General features: G+C 35.4%; 1 protein-coding gene across 1 annotated transcript in view; it reads left to right on the forward strand.

Annotated features, from left to right (window-relative positions):
* KHDRBS2 (KH RNA binding domain containing, signal transduction associated 2) overlaps positions 1-18,151 on the forward strand; it is a 721,197-nt gene that overhangs the window by 211,214 nt on the left and 491,832 nt on the right. Inside the window, exon 3 of the mRNA XM_036870525.1 lies at positions 8,448-8,564. Coding sequence (XP_036726420.1) covers positions 8,448-8,564 — 117 coding nt within the window. The remainder of the gene's footprint in view (positions 1-8,447; positions 8,565-18,151) is intronic.

Genomic DNA, 18,151 nt, shown 5'->3' on the forward strand with positions numbered 1-18,151 from the left:
TTTCACTTTGTTTATGGTTTCTTTTGCTGTGCAGAAGCTTGTAAGTTGATTAGGTCCCATTTGTTTATTTTTGGTTTTATTTCTATTGCCTTGGGAGACTGACCTAAGAAACCATTTGTACTATTTATGTCAGAGAATGTTATGCCTATGTTCTCTTCTAAGAGTTTTATGGTGCCATGTCTTATGTTTAAGTCTTTAAGCCATTTTGAGTTTATTTTTGTGTATGGTGAGAGGGCATGTTCTAATTTCATTGATTTACATGCAGCTGTCCAACTTTCCCAACACCACTTGCTGAAGAGACTTTTTCCCATTGTATATTCTTGCCTCCTTTGTCAAATATTAATTAACTGTAAGTGTGCGGGTTTATTTCTGGGCTCTCTATTCTGTTCCATTGATCTGTATGTCTGTTTCTGTGCCAGTACCACACTGTTTTGATTACTGTAGCTTTGTAGTATTGTCTGAAGTCTGTAATAGCTATGCCTCCTGCTTTGTTCTTTTTCTACAGGATTGCCTTAGCAATTCTGGGTCTTTTATAGTTCCATATGAACTTTAGTATTATTTGTTCTAGTTCTGTGAAAAAGATCATGGGTAATTTGATAGGGCTCATATTAAATCTGTAGATAGCTTTGGGTAGTATGGTCATTTTAACAATATTAATTCTTCTAATCCAAGAGCATGTCATATATTTTCATTTCTTTGAATCATCTTCAGTTTCCTTTATTAATGTTTTTTAGTTCTCAGTGTATAAGTCTTTCACTTCCTTGGGGAGGTTTATTCCTGACTATTTTATTTTTTGTGTTGCAATTTTAAAATGTATTGTTTTTTACATTCCCTTTCTGATATTTCATTGTTAGTGTAAATCAACGCAAATGATTTCTGTATGTTAACCTTGTATCCTGCTACCTTGCTGAATTCGTTTATCAGTTCTAGTAGTTTTTGTGTGGAGTCTTTAGGGTTTTCTATATATAGTATCATACCATTTCATATAATGACAATTTTACCTCTTCCCTTCCAATTTGGATACCTTTTATTTGTTCTTCTTGTCTGATAAATATGATTGACAAGCCTCTGGCCAGGCTCATCAAGAAGAAAAGAGAGAGAACACAAACAAAATAAGAAACGAAAAAGGAGACATAACAACTGATAACACAGAATTACAAAAAAATAAGGGAATACTATGAACAATTATATGCCAACAAATTTGACAACCTAGAAGAAATGGACAAGTTGCCAGAAACATACAGCCCAACAAAATTGAATCAAGAAGAAATAGATAATTTGAACAGAACAATCACTAGAACTGAAATAGAATCTGTAATTTTAAAAATCCCTACAAACAAAAGTCCAAGACCAGACAGCTTCACAGATGAATTCTACCAAACATACAAAGAAGAACTTCTACTGATCCTTCTCAAACTCTTCCAGAAAGTTGAATAGGAGGGAGCACTCCCAAGGACATTCTATGAAGCCACCATCACCCTGATACCAAAACCAGACAAAGACACCACCAAAAAAGAAAATTACAGGCCAATATCTTTGATGACTATAGATGGAAAAATTCTCAACAAAATATTAGCAAACCAAATCCAACAACACACAAAAAAAGTCATACACCATGACCACGTGTTATTCATCCCAAGTTCACAAGGACAGTTCAACATATGCAGATCAATCAATGTGATACACCACATTAACAAAAGAAAAGTCAAAAACCACATGATAATCTCAATAGATGCAGAAAAACATTTGACAGAATTCAACATCCATTCATGCCAAAAACTCTTACCAAAGTGGGGATAGAGGGAACATATCTCAAAATAGTAAAAGCTATTTATGACAAACCCACTGCCAATATAATACTCAATGGTGAAAAGTTGAAAGCCTTTCCGCTAAAATCTGGAACAAGACAAGGATGCCCACTCTCACCACTTCTATAAAACATTCTTATTTTTCTTCCCTGTATTCTTGAATACTCATCATTGTCTATTTTGTTAAATTGAAAGTAGTTTTCTTTGATAGAGTCCTCTGTAAATTCCAAATGGTGTTATTTAATTCTACAGACATAGTTTGATATTTTTGTGATTGAATAAATCTCTATTCCCTTGATTACCAATGTTCTTTGATGATTGCTGTGGTGAGTACCTGAAATGTTGTCTCTTCCTGTCTATTTATACAAGAAGGCTATTTTTTGATCTGCAACTGTTATCTCTCTTTGTGCAGTCTGCCCCCAATTGCTTTACTTTTTTTTAACAGCAGTAAGCACAAGGATGGACTACTAAACACTGATTTAATGCTGAGTTCCCAAAGCGCAGAACAGCAGCTCTGTGAAGTCTTACCAGTTAAGAAGGGGATTCATCCCCAAATCAGGATTAGGATGGAGATAAAAATAGTGTTGAGGTATGAACAGATGAGGACAAGAGGAATTTGAGGATCAGGAGGTGAGGGCATTCAAGTCCAGCTGTGTCCTATGAAAGAAGAAGAAGGAGCAGGGTTGGCATCAGGAGACTCTTCACAAGTGGCCAGATGGCCAGCACTGCCCTTTGTAACAAAGCAGGTGTAGGCATGGTGCCCACAAAGGGGAAAACTAGATGAGGTGCAACACCTCTCCTAGTTGAGAAGGAATGGAGTTGCTGGAATTAGTTTATAAACAGGTGACTAGAAAAATGCCACTTGTGAACAGGTTTATTTCATCCAAGTATTGGTCAGATATTATTAATCATGAGGAAATATATTAATAATAAGGAAAGAGTAAATGGGAGTCTATAGATAAGACATTCTAGGGTATCCTGGTTGAATTAGTAAATTTTGAAATATGTATGCCCAATATTATTAAATTTATATTCACCTGATTTAAAACTGTTCTTGGATTCACTCTGTTAAAAATGTTCCTAAAATATTTTTCTTAAAGTGTCCCTAGTTTTATGATAAACACTTGCTTTGCCCCAAATTATGTTCTTTCTATTAATTTTACTCGACACAGTTTAAATTTTTGCTTTTGGAAAAAAAAATAAAAATCTGATTAAAATGCTCAAAAGAATTTTTGAATATAAAATTATTACAAAACAACAGTTTAATGACTTCAACATTAATCATAAATGAATATTACATACACAAGTTTAATTTTCTTAAAACACATGTGGATAAAATACTTTGAAATTATTTGAAGATTTTTTTAAAAAAATAAATTTATTTATTTATTTTTGGCTATGTTGGGTCTTCGTTTCTGTGTGAGGGCTTTCTCCAGTTGTGGCAAGCGGGGGTCACTCTTCATCGCGGCGCACGGGCCACTCACTATCGCAGCCTCTCTTGTTGCGGAGCACAGGCTCCAGAAGCGCAGGCTCAGTAGTTGTGGCTCACGGACCTAGCCGCTGCGCGGCATGTGGGATCTTCCCAGACCGGGGCACGAACCCGTGTCCCCTGCATTGGCAGGTGGATTCCTAACCACTGCGCCACCAGGCAAGCCCATTTGAAGATATTTACATACTGAAAACACTATTGAGTGTTCACTCTACTGAGTCTTAAGACTCTAGAGATTCCAAAGTTACCAAATTGCGGCTAAATATTGAAGGCACTGTTGTGTAGTTCTTGAGTTATTTTCTGTGTACAAAAGAGATTTGCTCTAACAAAAAGGTTAGGACCAACTGTTGTCAGCGAACTGACCATACACCTGTCATGATTATGTCACTTGGCTTTGTTTGAAGGGGGACTGCACATAGACTGAAAGCAGAGGAATGACAATGTCTTGTCAGAACACAACTCTTCTACTGGCTATTTTCAGAACTAATGTAAAAATAAATTTCCAAAACCTAACCACAAGTTCAAAAATATGTGATCAGCTTCACGATTACTTCTGATGTGTTAAAATCTCGAACAGAAATGGTGCCCAGTCTTTCCTGAAAACAAGTCCACTTGAGCGAGGAAGAGGGAGAGAGGTGGGCTGGCAGTGTTCTTTGTGGGAGTTTGGAGGGAGGCGCCCTGGTTGTGGTGTAGGCAGCCCCTTCTTGCCACCCCACGTGCATGCGCTATGAGCTCATCCACGTGGGGGACTCAGCAGAGTGTGCTTGGTACATGGTGAACCTTCAAAAAAGATTGATTGTAGCAAGTAATAGAGATCAATAGTTAAAACAATATAATACATAATAAATACAAAAAATAAAATATTAACAATATAAAAATAATAAAAGAATTAAGGATTACCAAAGTCAAACTTCACTAGAGGTGTCAGGTACAATTACAATCTACCAAAACAATAATAATGTAATAATAGCCTATATTTGTTGAGCTCTTATTGTACATGTATTATTATTTTTATTATCTCTATTTACAGATAAGAAAAATGAAGCTTAGAGGAATGTAAGCAATATAGCCAAATTGGTACAGCTAGTGAATTTACAAACCCACGAAATCGGGCTTCAGAACCACGCTCGTAAGCATTGTGCTCTACATATTCACTGATGTTGGGGCATTTTTACTTATCCAAATAATAGTTGTGTATTAAAAAATGTCCTCTGAGCCAGTCCCCAGTGTTGGCTCTAAAAACCCCAGATATTAGGGAAGAGATGAAATCACTTCAGGAAATTTCAACTATGATTAAAAAAAAAAATACTTTTTACCAAAAGCAAATGGTAGATTGTACATTTATAAATTATAAAAACACATTAAAAGAAGAACTGATTGCTTTAAAAAGTTACATAATTAATGTTAATCAAGAAACATATTTTCTGTTAGTTTGTGAAATTAAATCCCTGATTATACAACATATTCATTCTGTTGGATGTTTGTGTTCTTTTCCAAAAAGTAGAGTTTGTGAAAGAATTAAAGGGGATGTCTCTCTTACAGCTTCAGGACAATTTGGTTTCAAATTGGACATTGGTTAAAAATAAAGCTACTGTATTGAAAGAGATGTTGAAAAATGTGTCACAATAATCAATGCAGAGGACAAACTTCTGAGAGTTGGGACTATGTATATATTTTGTCAATAACCTGTCTTCAGCCAAGACTGCCTGAAATGCTACCTCTTCCTTTCAGAGTCAAAAGCATCCCAATGGAGACATCACTTTGAGTGCTTTGGTATTTTTGAATTTGAAGTTTTGCTACTACCTGCAAAGGGACAAGAAGGTTCTGTAACAGAGTACTAGAAGTTCGATCAAATTTTACTCAACTGGATTGCTCTATTTGATTTCATTTAAAAGTTATACAATAGTCGACGGATTCAAAGTATATGTATAATTTTCGAGTAGAGTGTGAAAAAATAAAATGAACACTCCTGAACCTCTAAGTTACAGTCTAAAATATTACTTATTGCTTTGACACGACCTGTTTGTTTCCCTTTGATCACATTCCCTACTATCCATTCCCAGAGTTACTAAGATCTTGAAGTTTGTGTTTATTATTACACCTGTTATTTAAAAATTGGATGTACTACTCATGCATATATTCATAATTAAAATATTATTGAACATTGCTTGTTGAGTTTTATAAAAACAGTGTCATATGTCTAGAGCTTGAATTTTTCACTCAAAGTTTTATTTCTAGAATTTGTTCATGAGATTTCATATAGTTATGGGTAATTTATGTTCACTGCTGTAAATATTCCACTATGGGTATGTGACAATGTACTTATTCATTTGTATCAGTCATTGTTCTGATGGGAAAATAGAATCCACTCTCTACATAATAGTTATAATGTGTAATTCAGGACTGACATGGCTCTTGGAAGACGAGGGAAGGGACATTAGGAAGGCTGCCACCAGGGGACGTGAAGATCTGAGCCCCACGCCTGCCAGGACCTGGAACTGGGCCTGTGCAGCGGTCTGTGGGGCTGCCGTATCAACAGAGTAGGACTCATGTGGAGGTCAGTAAGCAGCCATGTCTGACCGCCATGATTTGCCAGGAGTAATGGACTGCAGTTCATGTTCACCTTCTAAATCTCATGCAACCTTCTGTCATTGGCAGAAGCCAGCACCAAAGGAAGCACATCGTAAGGAATCCTGTGCACGTGTCTGAGGTGTGGACACGTGTTGGTGTGGTGTCCAAGTGAGGGCACATCACCACTGAATTGATGTTTTTCCCCAGTTATTTTTGTTCCTACAAGCCTTGAGACTTTGAACATTCTTGTACACATGCTAAGATTTCTCTAGAGAATATACCTGAGAATGGGTATGCTGAGGCATGGGTTAAATGCATTTACAGATTTACAGGATGATGCCAGCAGGGTTGTACTTACTCACAGTCCTACAAGCAGTGTATATGAGTCTCTGTGGCTCCACATTCTGGTCAGTGTTTGGTTTCTGACTCCTTATTTCTACCACCATAGTGTGTGTAAAATGGGATTTCACTGTGGTCTTAATTTGATTTTTGTTTAACTGTTAATAAGGTTGAATATTCACACTTTTTCTTTGGCCATTCTCTTCCTTCTTCATGATTATATCTATTATCTTTTGTTTGTCTTTTCCTTACAGTTTTATACTTAGGATTGTAAACTAATGATTTATTGTTAACATATAATGTAAATAGTCTCCAAATTTGTGACTTATATTTTTTGCCTTTCTTATGGTATATTTTAATGAACAGATATTCTTAATTTAATCAAGCTTTTATTTTACTCTTAGCATATATTTACATCTTGTTTTAGAACTCTTAGACATTATTTCCTTATAATGTCTCTTATAAGGAAATTCTAAAATTTGCCTTTCAGACCTAAGTCTATAATCCATCTGTATTTATTTTTTTGCTATGGTGTACAAAGCAATTTCACTGTTCTTGTTATGGAGAGGCTGTTATGGTCTACATTAGACAGTTTCTTCTTTCCTTAGTATATTAGTTTTCTACTGTTGCTGTAACAATTACCACAAACTTAGTGGCTTAAACCACAACAGAGTTGTGTACAATCTCCCAAGACTGAACCAGGAAGAATGCAATGGTAAATGGGATTGTTCCCTTAATTTCTCTTTCTGATATTTCATTGTTAGTGTATAGAAATGCAGAGATTTCTGTATATTAATTTTGTTGCCCTTTAACTTTATGGAATTCATTGTTGAGCTCTAGTAGTTTTCTGGTGGCATCTTTAGGATTTTCTATGTATAGTATCCTGTCATCTGGAAACAGTGACAGTTTTACTTTTTCCTTTCCAATTTGTATTCTTTCTATTTCCTTTTCTTCTCTGGTTGCTGTGGCTGGGACTTCCAAAACTAGGTTGAATAAAAGTGGTGAGAGTGGGCATCCTGATCTTAGAGGGAATGATTTCAGCTTTTCACCTTTAAATATGATGTTATTAGGTGTGGGTTTGTCATATGTGGCCTTTATTATGTATGTGGCACTTTTGTTGAAAATCAGTTTGACCATCTAAGCATGGTCTTTCTGAACTTTATATTGTTCTGTTTACCTTACTTGCCTATAGATATGGCAATCCACACTCCAGTACAGCACTGAATAGATGTGGTAAGAACAGGTATCTTGACTTTATCCTGGATTTAGGGGAAAAGCATTTAACCTTTTACCATTAAATGTGGTTTATTTCTTACTCTGGGATCACGGGTTTAAAAAATAGAATAACTCTGATTTAGAAGACAGTTACCTAATATTACTTTTCTCTGTTTCATGTGCCCAACATAGTTTTTAGTGCAATTTAAGCCTTTTGTATTTTTAAAATTAATGAGTGAGTGATTGCCTGAGTCATTTGGTGTGGTGCTGTTCCTTTAGTAGCTGGCAACATACTCTGATAATTGTTTTTAGTTCCCTTGTTTTTAACCATATTTTAGGATTATTAAACAAATTAGATAGGTTCCCCCACCCCCAGAATTTTCCATTTAGGCAAACAGTTTTGTATATATACTCTATCTAGCATTTTAAACTTTTCTGTATGTGTTCACATCTTTTATTTGCTGATGCTTAGAACAACTCTTTAACATAGAGAAGGTAAGATTGAAGAACAGTTGAATCTCTTTATTTCCAATCATGAAATTTGGAATGGAATGTTATGGGCATAGACAATACTTATCAAACATAAAAATTAAATTTTACTTTTAAAAAAATTTAAAATATTAACTTTTGCAATTTTGAATGTGCATAGACATGTTAAAATTGTTTTTTATTTCAATAATCTGATTGGAGAGAAAAAGCCTTTAAAAATTTTGTAAACCCTAGTGCTTCTCCCTAATTTCATTCTTGAGTAATTTATTTATCTATGTGATTATATGAGTAAATGATATGTTCAAAATATTGCTGACTTTGGCATTCCTTTGGAAAGAAACGTCTTTTTAAAAGTGGATCTGATCTTAGAGGTCTGAGATGGTTTTCTCTGTGTGTGTGTGTGTTTGGGTATGTGAATGGCATAACTCTCTTCTCCATGGTAAAGATTGAAAAACCCATAGCCCATCAGTTATGCTTGGTGTAAATTATTACTTTTCTCTACTTAAAACAGACATTCTATTGATTTTGTTTCCTAGTTCAATTTTGTGGGGAAATTGCTTGGACCAAGAGGAAACTCCTTGAAGAGGCTACAGGAAGAAACAGGTGCTAAAATGTCTATCCTGGGCAAAGGATCAATGAGAGATAAAGCAAAGGTATGAACTTTGAATTTGATACTTAACACACACAGGGAGTTACCTGTAACAGGATGGCCACATTTACAAGCACATATGAGCTGTCCTCCAATTATTTCCCATGAATTTTACCCTTTGGGACTACTCTGTTGCACTTTCTGATGTCTCCTCTATTTTCATAAAAATCAATTACTGGTCTTTTTCTCCCAAAACATGTAATTCTGTATTTTTATTCTTTTCAGTCCTCTGTGTAGGTTGCTGTCAAATCTTTTCATTTTTTTCTGTGTCCTCCGTAGGATGTTTCTATATATGTGTGCTCATTTTCCTTAATTCCTTGACTGGATTCCTGTTCTTTCTTCAGCTGTATCGCCTGATCCCATCCACTGTATCATTCCCTCATTTTATCTCTCTGCTCTATTTCACTCAGATCCTCTTACCGAAAGCAATTTCAAATACTTATCTGCAAATCTAAGAGAATTTCACTTATTTTTTGAAATGCTTCAGTGATATTAAACAACTCACCTGATCCCCAAAGAAAAATAAGCTAAAAACTATTATCAACTTGGATATTTGAAGTGATTTATTTTGCATCTGAACTATATCATTTTCCCATTTTATAAAGTGATAGCAATTTTCTCTGTGTTAGTATTCTGTGTTAAAATAACTATTTATAGATTTATTCAAAAAATATCTATGTCTGTACTTTCATATATGCTTTAATTTTTTTTTTTGTTATATGTTCTCCAGATATCTCAAAGACTTACAACAGAAACTTCATTTTTCATGCTTTTATTCTCTCACACATTCTTTAAGATTTAGATTAGGCAGGGTCTTCTGAACCCTTGTGATAGGCTTACTTAACCATAAAACATAAAACATATTTTACTGAAATTTGCTGTTTCTCTCATTAAACTGTTAGCTTCCATGGGCCAGAGAAATATCCTAGTCAGCTTTGCATACCCAGAGTCACTGTGTAGTCTCTCCATATTTTTTTTAAAGCAAATAGGTGTATATTTTTCATTCCCATGTATTTGGACATTTTTTCCTGTTCATATTGGATTCTTTTTTTCCTGTGAGCATGTTAGGTACCAGCATAAGTATTTGAAAATCTAGCAAGAAAAAAATTTGGTTCTATTAAGTTTCCATTAGGTTTAATTTACTGATATTACCCATTAATTAAAGTCCTGTTTCTATATTGATTACTTTTTGGGTGATCCATCGTGTTTGTTTCTGCTTTGAGTATTTTCATTGCTCCTTTAAAAAATGAAAACATTTAATAGCAACAACATCAATAATAATGTATTCCACTATAAAATATGCTTTTTAGAATGTAGATAAGACTTCAACTGCTAAGGACAACATGGCTGAAATAAAACCACAGACACGGGTGTGAAAAAATTTACCTTAGTAAACACTTGCTTAAAATAAAAATAAATCCTAGGTAAAACTTTTATTGCTATGCTGCTATTTTGCTTCTCTGCCACGTGACCTGAACAGAAAGGAATATTTTATGTGATTTTATATTTCTAGCAAATAAGTAAAACTCATCTGATTCTGCATTGGAAATTTATATGTGTGTCTGTGTGTATTTATAGAGTGACACAGGCATATATTCCTGCATTAATTACAAAAATATTTGTAATTACTTACAAATAATACATTATGTGTCACACTATGTGTCATTGCAGTTCTAGTTCACAGTAATGATTGTGAGAAAAAGATTTCCTCCTGGAGTTTGCATTCCAGTGGGAGAGACAGACAATAAATAAGTGAATAAATAAATTTTCTACTTTCAGGCGTTGATAATTGTTATGGATTAAAATAAAACAGAGGAAGGGAAAAGAGGTTAATGATGGGAGTAGTGGTTTGGTATGATGATTAAGTAGAGAACTGGATTATGAGAAGGAACCAACCCAAGAAAAATCAGGATGAGAGAGAATGCAAGTGTGATGGCTCTGAGGGGGAATCTGTGTCTTTATAACTATCCTGGCAACTGTAGCCATATTTTTGTTTATAACCATACTTATTCCCATTTAGTTACCACCCAATTTCTTTGCTGGCCTTCATAGAAAAATTATTTGAGAATGTTATTTGCAATCAGTTGCTCTCATCCATCCTTTTTTTAAATTTAAAATTTTAATTTATTAATAACGTTGACTGTTGCATGCATTTATTGGCTAATTGTATCACTTCTTTTTAAAATCTCCTAATCTTGCCTTTTTTTTTCCCTTTTAGTTTTATTGAGATACAATTGACATACAAGACTGTATAAGTTTAAGTTTTACAGGATAATGATTTGACTTACATACATCATGAAATAATGATCACAATAAGTTAAGTGAGCATTCATCATCTCATAGATATAAAAGAGGAGATAAAGAAAAATTATTTTTTCCTTGTGGTGAGAACTCTTAGGATTAATGCTCTTCACATTCCTATGTATCATACAGCAGTGTTATTAGCTACAGTCATCATGTTGAACATTTCATCCTGAGTACTTATTTGTCTTACAACTGGGAGTCTGTACCTATGACCACCTTCCTACAGTTCTCCCTCCCCCAACCCCGTGCCTCTGGTAACCACAAATCTGATCTATTTTTCTAGGTGTTTGTTTTGTTTGTTTTTGAAGTATAATTGACCTGAAACACTGTTAGTTCCTGGGACACAACATAGAAATTCCATATTTCTATACATTTCAAAATGATCACAACAATAAGTTACCATCTGTCACCACACAAAGATGTGACGTAATTATTGACTATATTCCCCACACTGTACATTTCATACCTGTGACTCATTTATTTTATAACTGGAAGTTTGTGCCTCTTTATCTCCCTCACCTATTTCTCTCCACTCTCCCCTCCCTGCTCTCTGGCATCTGCCTGTTTGTTCTCTGTATCTATGACTCTGTTTCTGTTTGTTATGTTTGTTCATTTGTTTTGATTTTTAGATTCCATATGTAAGTGAAATCATATGGTATTTGTCTATCTCTATTTTACTTAGCATAATACCCTCTAGGTCCATCCATGTTGTTACAAATGGCAAGATTTCATTTTTTTAATAGCTGAGTAATATTACACTATATATCTATATCTATATCTATATACCACATCTTTATCTATTCACCTATTGATGAGCACTTAGGTTGCTTCCCATATCTTGGCTGTTGCTCAATAATGCTGCTATGAACATTAAGGTGCATGTATATTTTTGAATTAATGTTTTTGTTTTCTTTGGAAAAATACCCAGGAGTGGAATTCCTGCATCATATGATAGTTCTATTTTTAATGTTTTGAAGAAACACCATACTGTTTTCCATAGTGGCTGCACCAATTTACATTCCCACCAACAGTGCAGGTCCACTCTCATTCATTCTTCATTGTCTCCTCCTCAGTTCCTGTGACTGGATCCTCTTCTTCCTGCAGACCTCCAAGCCCAGGACTTGGTCTTCAGACTTCTTTCTTCCCTTCATGATCTCATTCAATCTGTGTACATCCAGCTCCCAGTCTCTCCCGCAGGTTCTAGATTCATGTGTTCAACTACACACTCAACATGTCTATGTGAATGTCTAATAGGCATTGAAATATAGTTGTCCAAACACACATGTACAAATATGTAAATGTATGTGTATATTTATACACACAGGTGTGTATATATATATGAATGAAATATATATGTATTATTTATTTACCTACATGTATGGCATTTATATACTTACCTATATATGAAGTACAATATAAACACATATACAGAGAAAGAGAGAGAGAGAGAGATTGAAAGAATAAGAGAGATACCTTTGCTGACTTTTAGGGCCCCAGTGAATACACTATGAGCCATGGAGTCTCAAGATTTAAGGATACCTTCTCTTTTTGTTTTGTGTTTGTTCAAAAGCAAATCTCATAGAAATAGGAAATGAAAAACAGCACATATTCAATTGAGTGGTACTTGGTAGCTCAAGCCTACAAAGGTTAGTTGTGTTTATTTAAAGTTTATATCAGCAGGCATTAAGGAGATCAACACAAAACTGCAAGTCTGTTTTTCACATTCTATTGACTGAAAAAATAAATAAATGCCTGAAGCATCACTAGGTGCCCCTTCTGCACCCACCAGCAAAGCCTGGGCCCACAACCTGCCCCTCAGGCCCAGCGTCAGGCACCTGCCTTTGTAGACAAATGTGTTTGTTTAATAGCCTTGTCTGCAGTGACTAGCTTGCCTCAACTTTCTAGGAAATAATGCAGATCGTTTTTCTGTATTGGTTATGCTGTTAAGGTGCTACACAATGTATGTCTTAAACTTGAGCTTTTCTTTATGATAAAAGGAGATATTTGGATAGTTACCTAAGTCAGGACAAAATAACTATGCAAGAATATTTCTTCCATCTCTGCTGCACGCTCAACTACAGGTGAAATATTAGGCTTCATAGAAGATAATATTAGACATGACTCAAGCCTTCACAGAACTTTTAATTAAATTAAACATCCTGATCTAACACTTCCTTAAAAAAAAAAACTGAAGAAAGTATAAATCCTTGAATTAGTAGGTGGAAAGAATGATATGGAAAACAGTTCTTGTGGTCTAGTGTAGTAAGAATATTCTAACAAGTTTAATGTTTTTATTTGTGTTATTTTGTTTTTGACTCTGGCAGAGAAACACTCATTTTAGTTTAGTTACACCTAGCCAATAACTCTATAAGCAGAGGAAGGAAACAAAAACCAAAACAAAACAAAATGCAGTAATATCCAGTAGCAAAACCCTACCTTATATTTCATTCCCATACTGGTCAGATCCCAGAATATGTCAACTCACATTATAAAAAAAAAAAATCCAGGAATTCTTGAATAGAAGATAACTTTTCAATTGTGATGATAAAAGGTATTCTCAGAGAAATCTAGAAAGTAAAAATATACAGTGTGTTTGCAATATTTCAAAATACTTCAGGAAATTAACTGGCAGTTCAGAAATTTCTTTGAAGTCTGAGTCCTCCAAGCAGCATATGGCCTGTTCTCAGTAACCACACGGCTTCCAGCCTCACCAGCAGTTGCTTCTGTGAAATCTTGAGGGGGACCATGGTGCTTTGGATAAAGTGCTGCTATTTTTAGTGATACTGATGGCAGAGATTGTTGAGGGAGAACAGAGGAGGCAGTGGTTCTAAACGCTTATCTTTGAAAAGAGTGAGAAACAAACATGTTATCGCCAGGAAAAACGGTTAGGAGAGGTTAAGGAAAATCAAAGCCTGAACACATGCAGGTAAGTGAGGAAACAGGAGGAAAGCAAATTTCTTGCATAGGTATTCAGTGTCCTTAAGTGGAAATCACAAATGACCAGGTTGCCAATAAATTTTGTTGTAATGAAAGATATTTTGGCATTTTTATTAATAAACTTTGTTGAAATTACGGGGTGTGGTCTTAAAACATGCTAGTGATTATATTTTTAAAGTGAAGTGCTGTTTGGTAGAGTTTTATTTGAAAATGTGTGATCATTCTGAAGGCAAACCTTTCTCTCTTTGATGTGCTAATACCATGAGCAGTTTCTATTTTATACTCTATCTTCTGTGTTTGGTGATGGCTACTTTAGTAAATCCTTTTGGATTTCACGGCAAGATTGATTTTCATCAACAATAAAATCAACTAAAACCTTCAAAGTGGTGCTGCTTGCCTGGTGGGCAATGTGGGTGCGAACCCCGGGCCCAGTGCCCTTCCCCTGTTTGGCTTCTGGGCTGAGCCTCACATCAAACCTCAAATCCTACAGTACAGGGGTGACACCATGCTCACTGCTTGTCAGCCAGGCTGGGACTGTAAACTCCTCTTTCAACTTGGTAATATCCCCAACAACAAAGCAGTTTGTAATCCCACAAAATCAAGAGTCTGGACACTCTGAATTTAATTTTAGCTCTGCCCCCACTCTGATTTTAATTTTAGCTCTGCCCCTAATAAACTGCACAGTAAATCAACAACATTTCTTTCTCAGCCTCCTTCCTGCAGAAAAGAATGCCTAGCCCATCTTGGCTTCCGAACAGAGATAGAGGAATATGCATACTTTGCTTAAATATCACTTGAGTGTGTGAAGGACAAGGGATGTATCATAAGTTATAGATAGGTGCAATTTTATTTTGTATTTATTCTCTGCATTCTTCTGTTTCTCTGATCTGAATTCTGAGAAGTTGGAGAACCAGACTAAAAGCCTCCCCTGAACAGTAGCATATGTGAGAAGGAACATTGTATTACAAATACCTATTTTGTGAGGACGCAATGAAACTTGTGTTTCAATGGTAACCAATACAAGGTTATTTCAACCTATTTTGGATTCCAAGTGACCAAACAATTAAAATAGTTAGATTTGAGTTGAAGAGTGAACTGTATCATGATGTTAGTGAGAAATAATATTTTCATGTTAACATCTTCAACTCTCTTATATATAAATAGTCTGTCATTCACTGTACTGTGCTTTGACCTTGGAATGAAAAAAAAAGCCATAAATCTGTCCAGGTTCAATTCTTCATAAGCTGGTATTGACTGAAAAAAAAAATTGCACAACCTAAAAGTTGAGAATTATGCTTTATTCAGTGGACAAACTGAGGACTTAAGCCCAGGAGTCAGCCTTTCAGACATCTCTGAGGGACCATTCTGAAGAGGTAAGGGAGGAGCCAGGCTATGTGGGAGTTTTTGCAACAAAAACCAGGTAGTTGGAACATCAAAAGATTACTGTTAACTAAAGTAAAACCAGACCTCTCAAGTTAATGAATTTATCAATCGTCTATGTATGGAAAGATACAAGAGTCTGGGCTCAATGAAATTATTCCTTTGATATGCACCTTAACTATCTAGGGCCAATATCCTGTTTTTTCCATCCTGAGTCCCATCAGGATGCACAGTCGGGAGCGGCTGCAGTGGCTGATGGCTTGATGGCCGCACATCCTTTGTTTACTGATATGGCAGGTGACATTCTTTGTCCACCCTGGAATGACAGAGCCTGATGTGGTGATGTTTTATGTACTGTGAATCAAAGTTATATATTATTTTGAATTGTTAATTTCATCTAGGCTAACTTTATTCACAACTAGACCAATTTATAGATTTATTTTATAATTTTTGTAGTTAAGACCTGCTATTTGAAAACTTTCAAGGACCTAATGTCTCAGCCATAAACCAAGGATTATACATTTTTAATGTTACTAGTGCAGTCATTTTCCCTCCATTGTCACTTGTCACTTGTTATTGGGACAACACTTGCTTCCCACGAGGAGTGAAATGAGGGAATCACAGAATCAAAATTTCTCACACCATGCTGCAGGATTTTTAAAAATGTATTAAGCTATTTAAAAATAGAATGTCTGAAGATGGAGAAATTTCTAGACATTTCACATTTTATAAACCAGAATTATAATGATATGTATGTTTTCTACTACTGAGGAAGGCCTATCTTTTTGTCTTGAGCTGTACTCTCCACCTCAAAATATTACAACCAAAATTCAAATGAGATTTACTCCATATAGAAAGGGAATATTTAAAATTCCACATTCTGTGGCTCTTCTAAAGATGGCTGCAAAATCTTTGACACTGCTTTTAGAGAGAGATGCATAGGGTCTAATTTGCTTCCCCTTGAGTCTGGGTGTTTTAGTGACCTGCTTGTAACCACAGAGGAGGGGTTGTACCCGGATTTCTGAGCGGAAGGGGATCCAGTGCTCCTCCCGCCTCATTTGCAAGAACACCCCCTCTTGGAGCTCTAAGCTGCCTGGTGAGGATGCTGACAATCCTGAGTCTGCCTTGCAGGTGCCAGTGGGAAGTCCCAGAGGAGCTCAGCCTTTGCCTCATCGTGGTCCAGGCCCTGGAGGTGCACATAAGGCGCCCAACAGATGACGGCAGCGGTCACTGCGGCCCGAGTCCTCCTGTCTGCAGCCCCAGAATCTGGAAGCAGATACAAGTTATCCCCGTTGTGCTCTGTCTAAATCCCTCACCCACAGAATCCATGCACAAAAATAGAATGGTTAGTTATGCAACACTAGATAACTGCAACACATTCGTACTACTTTATATATAAAATTAAATGATTTTCAACTCTGTTAGCCATTTTCCAAATACTAGATTTGTTCTCTTGTTGTGTTTCTACTGTCCTCTCATGGCAATTATTACAGACTTTGATAATTTCTGAGTTTTTGTGTGGGTTTGTTTGTTTGGTTTTTCACCTGTTTTTTTTTTTTTTTTATCTTTTTCTTTGTTCTGTTTGCTTTTACTTGCAGTTTATTTTGAATTTGTTCAAGCATATTAGTGTTTTATCTCAAAGTTGCCGGTAAAGGAAAACGCTTCCAAGAAAGCCAATTTAGTGATTTCTTCTTGGTAGGGGCATTTTATGAGGGACCAGACACAAAAACAGAATGTTCTAGTTAAAAAGTATTAGGCTAGTCATAAAGCTGGTTTAAGGCCTTTGCACTTTTGAATATCTGGTTTAATAAAACCAGATAAAGTTAATTGGGTAGGTAATTCTAATTTCTCTGTAAGCCTTCTTAATTTTATTACAACCTGACAAAGCAAGTGCTCTGGCATTTTATCAGTGATGCTAGATGGTTCTCAGAAGGGGAAGTAAATTGCACCCTACTGAAAGTATTGCCCCAGACCAAGATTGGGACAGTTTTCTTTCTTAGTCCCTCTTTTTGACCAAGTTGAATCATTGAAGATTTGTCTTAGCCAAGAAAAGGACCATTGACATTTTTTGTGCTGAGAACCTTAACCGAGTTTGTTGCTTTCTCATTCATTTCCTATATTTTTTATAAATGGTAGAATTTAGACGTGGGATCAAGTTATGCAAATGGATGCATCATTATGCATCATTATGATTATCTGCAATATCTGTACCCTTTGATGTTATTTCTTTTTTACTAATTTCCTATATTAGATAAGAATTTCTCAGCAGAATCCTAGGGTGATTCTGTGTACTGGTATACATTTATATATTATTAGTATACTTTATATTATTTAGTGCTATATATATATTATATATTTAGTGATCTATCTCCCTGTATGGTGAGAAATGGGTAAACTGGGTTTTTTGTTATATGTATAAATATATTTTAAATATCAATATTCACTTTACTTTTTCACATTGGACCCTATCTTTGCTTTGCCCACATACCTAGTAACCAAGGTAGTAGTCCCAGATAAATATATCACTGCTTTAATAAAATTGGATATAAGAAAGAAAAATTTCCTAAACAGTTTTATTTTGCTCATTGTAAGACATAACACATTTTTAATTTTATGTATTTAACCTCTTAGAAAAGCCTTTGATGAAAAGGTTGTTGTTGTTATTTGCATATTTTTAGAAAGATGCTGTTAAATGTTTGTTTTAAGTTATTGAAACTTGACCCCAATACAAGCCATTTTCTTTGAAGAGAAACTTGGACAACTTGTTCTAGCACAGCTTGGGGAATCTGGAGATAGAGTTGAGAGGATAATGGGCCCAGAGTGGGCATGCTAGAGAGACATGCTGCACTTAAGTGCACTATTGGCACTAATTCAGGTTCTGAATTTCATTAGTTGCTGTGATGTTTATTTGACTTAGTATTATTTCTCCTTGTTAGTTTTTGAACTTCCTAAGTCATTCAAAAGTTGAAC

Source organism: Balaenoptera musculus, chromosome 11 (genome assembly GCF_009873245.2).
Source record: "Balaenoptera musculus isolate JJ_BM4_2016_0621 chromosome 11, mBalMus1.pri.v3, whole genome shotgun sequence".
In the NCBI taxonomy this organism is placed as follows: Eukaryota; Metazoa; Chordata; class Mammalia; order Artiodactyla; family Balaenopteridae; genus Balaenoptera; species Balaenoptera musculus.